Raw genomic sequence first — 7,607 nt, 5'->3', positions numbered from 1 at the left:
GTCAGCTTGGAGGAACTCCCGAGTCGGGAACGCCGGGCTCGTCCGCGGGAGGTAGGGAAGCAGCAGGAGAACCAGCAGGCGATGGCGCCGGAGAGGAGTCCAGGAGGGAGATCTCGCTCAGGTCAACTTCGGGATACTTAGCCGACACCCTTGCCAGGCCCTCCTCGAAGCCCAAGGTGAAGGCTTCGGCCCCCGCGTCCGACGCGTCATGGACAAACTCGTCAGACTGGCGATAGGTCCGCACTGCCTCCGACATATCATGGGCGAACTCGGCGGACTGGCGATAAGCCTCTACCGCCTGACGCCCGATTTCCGCCCTCTTCTCGGCCAGCTCCGCCTCAGCTCGCTCCATAATCTGAGCCTTGGCCTCCAAGACCTTCGCCACAATCCGGCCTTCGGCCTCAGAGGAGACCCTCAGCAGATCAGCCTGAGCCTCTTTATGCTTCGCCTCGGTAGCAACCCGAGCGGCCTCGGCTTCCTTCAGGCGCGAACGGAGCTCTTGGACGTCCGTGCATGACTTCTCCAGGGCCGACTCCAGTTCGCCTAGTTTGGCTTCAAAAGAGCGGATTCGGTCGCAGGCGTCGTCGGCAGACCGCTGGGCCTTCTCCCACCGCTCTCGATAGTCCGCGATCTTCCGGGACTGCTTTTCAGCCCGTTCCTCCGCCTTCTTGACCCTGCTTTCGAGGCCCGAGGCGGCTTTGAGTTGCTCCCGAGCCTCTGACAGTTGCTCCTCCAGGGCGGCGAAGCCGAGTGCCCGCTCTTCGGCCTCCCGGAGCCTCGCCTCGAGGTCCCCGGTCGTCCTGCCTGCCGCAGCCCGGCCTCCCTCTTCCATTGCTTTCAGCCGGTCCTCGGCCTTCGCCAAAAGCCCCGCCTGTTCCTTGTAGCACTCCTCCAGACGGATCATGTACTGGGCGAGCTAAGAAATAGGAAAAATAAGGGAGTCAGGCGGAGAACAACAGAGCCAATAAATGGTGAAAGACGGCCAGAAGAACACTCACCGACATGAGACAGACGCAGCTGGCGGCCCCGACGTCAGAGACATCCAACTCCCGGACCCGCCGACGGTCCTTCTCCAGCAACACTGTTTCGATGAGATTTCGGGCGCCATCGGTAGTGAAGGCAGACCCCGATTTCTCCCCGGAGCCGGATGGTGGTTCTGCAGCCTTACCCTTATCCATCGCCTGGGGAAGAGTCCGGCTGATCACGCTCGCGGCGGGGGTCGCCCCAGGAATTGATAGGGTCCCGCTCGGCCGGGGCCTCGGCGCGTCCCTCCTCGAGTCATCAGGAGCCGACCGAGTCGAAGGCCGGGTTGGGGACCGATCACGTCCGACCCGTCCGTCTTGAGCAGGCTCAGGTGGCACCTCCGGAGTAGCGGCAACCTTACCACCGGAGGGCTGATACAGCGTCAGCTGCCGGTCGGCGCCCACGACATCTCCCTGACCGGTGGGCCCGGACTCGTCGGTCGGCATCGGAGGTATCTCCTTACGGGACTTCTTCGCCGGTGGGGCCCCGCTCGGAAGAGCTCGTTTCCTCCTCCGGACTGCTTCCAGCAGGGACGCCCTACCAACAGCCTTCGACTTCACCGACCGCATGACGTCGTCGACCTCTGCAAGAAGGACGGGATGGTCAGGGACTGAGAAACCGAAAGGAAGAAGGAACGAAAGAGAAGAAAAGAGCTAAAGAAACGATGGCGGACTCACGGTCGGTGGGGACCGAGCTCAAACCGACGTTCACCAAGGTATCCTCAGAAATGAGGCGGCCCACCAGGGGAAGCTGGCCCTCGGCGACCAACCCCTTCAAGGCGGCGACGCCCTCGGATTCCTCCCTCGACAACTTCGACAGGCCAATTGGGGACTTCACCGGCGTCCCCCAGATTGCCCTGATTTCCCAGGAGGGGTCTGCATCAACGAAAAAGAAGCGCTCCTTCCAGTGGTGAATGGAGGTAGGACCCTCCTTGACAAGGCCGCACCCTCGCCGCGCTGCGAAGCACCACCACCCTTTGTCCTGGGGGTGGCCGCTCAGGCCGTAGAGCTCCCAGAAAACGTTCAAGGTGGCGGGAATCGCATGCAAGCGACAGAGAACCTGGAAGACCGTCAGAGCACGCCACGAGTTCGGCACCAGTTGCGTCGGTGCCATTCCTAAACCCCGGAGCACCTGTAAGACTAGGTCTGAAGGGGGAAAGCGGAACCCGGCTTGGAGGATGCCCTCATTGATGGCGATCTTTCCTCGGGGAGGATGAGACATCCTCTCCTCAGGCCCTGGGAGCGTGACATTGCAGGCCTCGGGAAGGTGGTACCGAGCCACAAATCCGTCTAAGTCCTCGGCGACCAGTTTTGACTTGATGCTATCTGCTCCCACTTCGCCCATCCCTAATGGCCAATCTACGGTCAGGACGGGGTCAAGAAGGAGGGAAAGGCCGGAACGACTGGGGTGCACTAGTACAAAAAGAAAAAGTATGAAGAGCTCAAAGTAGAAGAGTGGGAAACTCACTTGAAGAGGAGGAAGAACGGCTCCGAGAGCGTCAAAGGAAAAGCAAGCGAACGTTTCGGCGGCAACAATGGTAGCGCAAAGGAGAAACTCGAAAATGTCCGTAAAGAAGAAGACGGACGGGGGAGGGCCCCCGATTAAATAGGCGAAAGGGCAAGTGACACCTCGATGACGCCAGAAGACGCCTGGCCGCCGAAGGGTCGCTCGCACCCCAAAGGCGAATCGACACCATTAAGGAAGGATGTCCGCCGAAATCCTCAGGTTGCCAGGTCAGCGGCAACCGCCATACGCCATAAAGAAGGCGGGAAGCTTGAAGCGCGCGCGCCTCTCCGAAGGATGGCGGCAATCTCGAAACATCACTCCCTTCACCTGTTCCCCTTCTGGTTCCAGGCTCGGAAGTGGGGGGCTACTGTTATGGGGGAATTGAGCCGCCATGCCCCACGTGATCGGCACGCGTATCCAGGAAAGCTACAGCTGCCCTATGATCCAGCACTCCGACCCCGAGTCGGACCTCCTCGGCTCCGCAGCCCGACCCCGGGTCGGCTGCCCTATGATCCAGCATTCCGACCCCGAATCGGAGATCTTTTGATAACGACAGGCTATTCTCCAGAGGCACGCCGCGGCCTCCTGCTCCACTACTCCCTGCAACGGCTGTACCCGATGCTGCCCACGATCTCCTGTATCGACCGTACAAAGCGGAGCTCCACTACGCCCTGCCATGACCGTACCCGGCGCTGCTCCACGATGCCCCGTAACGGCCATGTCAGTGGCCATTCTATCGTGCCCCACGACGACAAACCCCCCGGAGAGACCTCCCAGCCAGGCATATATGCGGCTGGGGGGGAGAAGGGGGGGTAAGCAATACCTCCCAGAGCACTCTCTCCCACTTGTGATTATCATCTCTCCTCCTCCAATCTCCTCTGACTTGACCGTCGGAGGGCCATCACCACCCTGGTGGTGGTGCAAGGCTTGTTTGCAGGTTCCTTGGCGGAAGGTGGAGCGCAACCAGCACCAACCAAGACAACTCAGGCGGAACCCCGTTCACACCGTCGTGTCAATCGTTCTCGGTTTGGACCACCAGCAACAGAATCTTATACCAATTAATCTAGAAATATATGGTACAAGCTAGGTGCATTGTGAAAATAAGCCAACTCAAGTTCTCACTCATCAAAGACCTACCCTTCAAGTTTGCCTTAGTCATATTAGTAATGTAGTTGAACATAGAGATATGGAGTTCATAAGACATTACTAAACCTCTTGGTAAGTATAATGAAATAAGTTAGGATCTTTATTCCTGCATAGGCTACATTTTGCGATTCGATCCTCCATCATTCAAATATCCTCATAAAACTATGAGTATAATACTATCAGACCATTAGTCATATGATGTTATGGCCCACTAGAATTCTAGATCATGTCAAATATCTTGTTATGAAAATTATTGACCTGGAGCCCTTTAAAAAATAATTAATTATTTCCAAAAATATTTCAAGTTACTGTCTGGGCTCCAGTTCTTTTATACTTGATCATATCTCTATTATAATATAGATAATATACTATTATAATGGTTTCCATATCGGACAACATAACCCTCACTCATATCCAAACCCGACAATCCACTGTGCTCCCCATCGAGATAAAGTCTAGTGTATCATTGTCAATACACAAGTTTTGGTCCAAATTTATAAATATTTAGAATACAATTATGCCCTTCAAGCTGAGGGAGCAGTTGTAAGCTCATGCACTTAGTTCACACTTTTATCTCGGATAGTACTTTATGAAGTCGATTATCAATGATGTCTATTCAGTATGATGGCATACTTGAGTATCAGCGTAAAGTCTCACCTCGATGAGTGAAGAACTCTATGAAATCACTATCCACCTTAGCAGCCTTATAGGTGTGATGCTCAACCTCACCCATAGTGTAAACAAATTTTGAGTACCTAAGTTTATCTAATCCTATAGAAAGCACTCTCGATATGGATAAAGTCCTATAGTACTCATGGACTCTTTTCTGAATCTAGGGTCGATATATGATGCATACCCTATATAGCATATGATCATAGAAAAGGAAAAGCCATGTGTTAATCCAATAAGTGTTTACAATTACATGCAAATAGCTTTAAGAGTATATTCCACTTACACTCAATGCTATTTGAAAGGAGTCCATGAGTACCAGGCTTTTAGCTGAATTGAAGATTGATCTATTAGAGATAACCAGGCTTATATCCTTTTTTACTTTTCCTCACTCTCCAGCAGAATGTAGATGGAAAATTGTGGACTTTTCTTGATACAAGTAGAGAAAGGGACCGAGACCTTCTATATGGTTGTTGGTTTCTTGATCCATTAGGATCCCTAATCAATTTGGACTCTGGTTATTTCATATCCAAAGTAATTGGTTATCCAGACTCAAGGCTTATTACAATAAAACATAAAGTATAATATATCTCAAATATAAAAATAACTAATTTTATATATTCTTTATAATTTATGTTGAAAATATTTTGGCTAATTAGAGTAAAAATATAATAAATTAATATTAAAAAAAGTTAGGATTGAATTCTAATTTTTAATTTGATTAATATATAAATTAGATAAAAATTATCCAAAATGCCAATGGAACCCGATTTGCTTGCAGCCTCTTGCTTGGTACCGAGATTCTTTGAGTGCAATCGAGATTAGTTGAGTAGGTGGCCACTAGCTAGATGCTCAAGTTCGACTTAATTTAAAATATCCAAACTTGTGACTTGACTCGAAATGATCAAACCTTAATATCCGAGCTCGAACTCGACTTGATAAAAAAAAGACAATACTCGAGGTTGACCTGACTCAACTAAAATATTAACCGAACCATATTCAAGGTCGAGAGTGTTTGGGTTGAATATTTTGCTACATGAGTAAGATTGAAAGCGGGTCGGATTATATCCAACCGTATCCATTTCTGTATCTGATTCGAATCAGATTCAGATATTATTATTTTGGTCTGATCAGATCCGTTAATCTCCCAAATATAGATACAGATACGGATACACCAAATTTTTTTTGATTCAAATTCGGTTTTGGGTATCCGTATAATAAGTGTAAGTGAAAACAAGAAACTTAAATTAAATTAGAAAACACAATTAAGTGATTAACCAAACCTAAACTAAAAAGAACCTAGATATTGGATGACCGTCATTTAAGATAGTAACTCAAATACGGAATATCTGATTCGAATAAAATTCTACGAATCATCCTGCATGCCTGAAAAGCTCAAACCTCTCGTTCGTCCATTTCGTCCCTCTTTCCTCTTCGTCGTCTTCAAGCAACTAGGGTTTCGAAGGTCCCGTGATTACAACTGGCAACAACTATGAGATGTTTTGCGGGCCTGTCTACTCCAGTGATGACAAATCTTGAGCGGTACATTCTTTATCAAATTATTAGTTTTTATTATTAATAAATACTTATTAAAATTATATTTTTTAATTGAATATTTCTTTTATAATCATGCTTTTATTGCTAGTTTTCATTCTTTAATTTTATGATTTATATAAGAAATATAGATATATTTAATATACGATTTGTATCCATATTTGTTTATAATAAATATTGATATGCTTAATATACAATTCGTATGCCTATCTATTTAGAATAAATATAAATATTAATTTTAATATTAATTTAATATATATATCGGTATCGGAATTTCAGTTCTGTACATAAATTAATTAATTTGAAAACTACTTGTGTTTTTTGAGCTGGACAACGGTTGAGGTGCGCTTAGGTCGGAGGAGTGCGGCCCATTTGCACCCCTAGAATATTTTAATCTATCCCACTAAAGCGACCCAAATGAATGAAATCCTTTCCCATCTCTCTCACAGACCAGAAGCAAGAGTGAAGTACATCAGTCTTCTTTCCCTTTTCCACGCCATGCATCTTCTCCGCGGCTTTCCTTTCCTCTTCTTCTTCCTCTCTCTCCTCGCTCTCTCCCAGCAAATGGTCTATAGTTCTTAATTATTATTTCCAATTATTTTTGGTATTTTCTTATTATTTATTTCCTGCTAAAATCCTCAATTACAGGGGGCGGCGGAAATCCATCTCTCGTCGTCGTCCTTCTCCGCGGCCCTCGAAACTCTTCAGGAGCAAATTGGGCACGCAATTTTATTCTCCTCCATTTATTAGACAAAAAAATATCGATCTCGAGCAATGCTAACTGCCCGATCTGGGATCTTTTCTCCAGGTATGACTTCCAGAGAGTCTATCTGCTGCGCCGGGCGATGACCCACCCCTCCTACTCTCTCGAGAACTGCCGCGCCCTCAGCATCCTGGGGCTCAGCGCCGTCGAGGCCTCCGCCGCCCTCCGCCTCCTCCTCAACGACACCGACGCCTCCGCGGAGACCGTCAGCCGCCGGATCGCGGAGGTCTCCGGTGTCAACGCGTGCGCCGCCTCCGGCGCTCGCCTCGGGCTGGAGAAGATCGTCCGCGTGTCCCCCGGGACCAACTCCTCGTCGCCGGCTGTCCTCTGCGCCGCCATCAGGGCGATCTTCGGCGCCGTCGCGGTGGATGCCGGCAACATCGACTCCGCCGGGAACGTCTTCTGGAACGTCCACGGTGGCAGCGCCGCCACTGCTATGTGATGTGAGGTAGTAGGCGGCAGCCGGCTTTCTCGAGCTAGTCTCGCGAGGGTTGGGGTTTTTGGTGGAGGACGGCTCACGATAGCATATAGTTGTGTAATCCACTATCGTAAGCCTAGGTATCCTTGGCTTGAATTTCTAATGAAGTCTATTATCATGTGGCATATGGGGCTTGGAGATTTTAACTAATATATGCTACGATGGGAGTGAAAAAATATATAAAGACTAGTTTGGTTCTTAAGCTGGATGGATTGGCTTTTCTCTTGTTAGAACTTAGAAGTGTTGGAATGTCTTGATCTCTGAAGATTTGAGAATTAGCATTTGCTTATCATGTCATCAAAGTTTCCGAAAAGTCCGAGTCGACTCCCGCAAAGTCCGAGTCGACTCCAAGGCAGCGCAACCCCAAAGACAGAAGACGGTATTTTCGTCTCTGAGAGGCGAGTCGACTCCAAGATAGTTCAAGTCGACTCCAAGGCAGCGCGACCCCAAAAAACAGAAGACTAAATT

At 49.1% G+C, this 7,607-nt stretch overlaps 1 protein-coding gene across 1 annotated transcript; it reads left to right on the top strand.

The window, feature by feature from the left end:
- Positions 1–6,319: 6,319 nt before the first annotated feature.
- LOC103697222 (protein NUCLEAR FUSION DEFECTIVE 2) lies at positions 6,320–7,347 on the top strand. The gene is made up of 3 exons (XM_008779040.4): positions 6,320–6,465; positions 6,547–6,617; positions 6,707–7,347. Exons 1-3 carry the CDS (start codon positions 6,397–6,399, stop codon positions 7,101–7,103), a joined length of 537 nt encoding a protein of 178 aa, XP_008777262.2. The 5' UTR covers positions 6,320–6,396; the 3' UTR covers positions 7,104–7,347.
- The last annotated feature ends 260 nt before the right edge of the window (positions 7,348–7,607 follow it).

Source organism: Phoenix dactylifera, unplaced genomic scaffold (genome assembly GCF_009389715.1).
Source record: "Phoenix dactylifera cultivar Barhee BC4 unplaced genomic scaffold, palm_55x_up_171113_PBpolish2nd_filt_p 000479F, whole genome shotgun sequence".
Taxonomy (NCBI): Eukaryota; Viridiplantae; Streptophyta; class Magnoliopsida; order Arecales; family Arecaceae; genus Phoenix; species Phoenix dactylifera.
The sequence above is the reverse complement of the archived record's forward strand: the minus strand, read 5'-3'. Positions and strand labels throughout refer to the sequence as shown.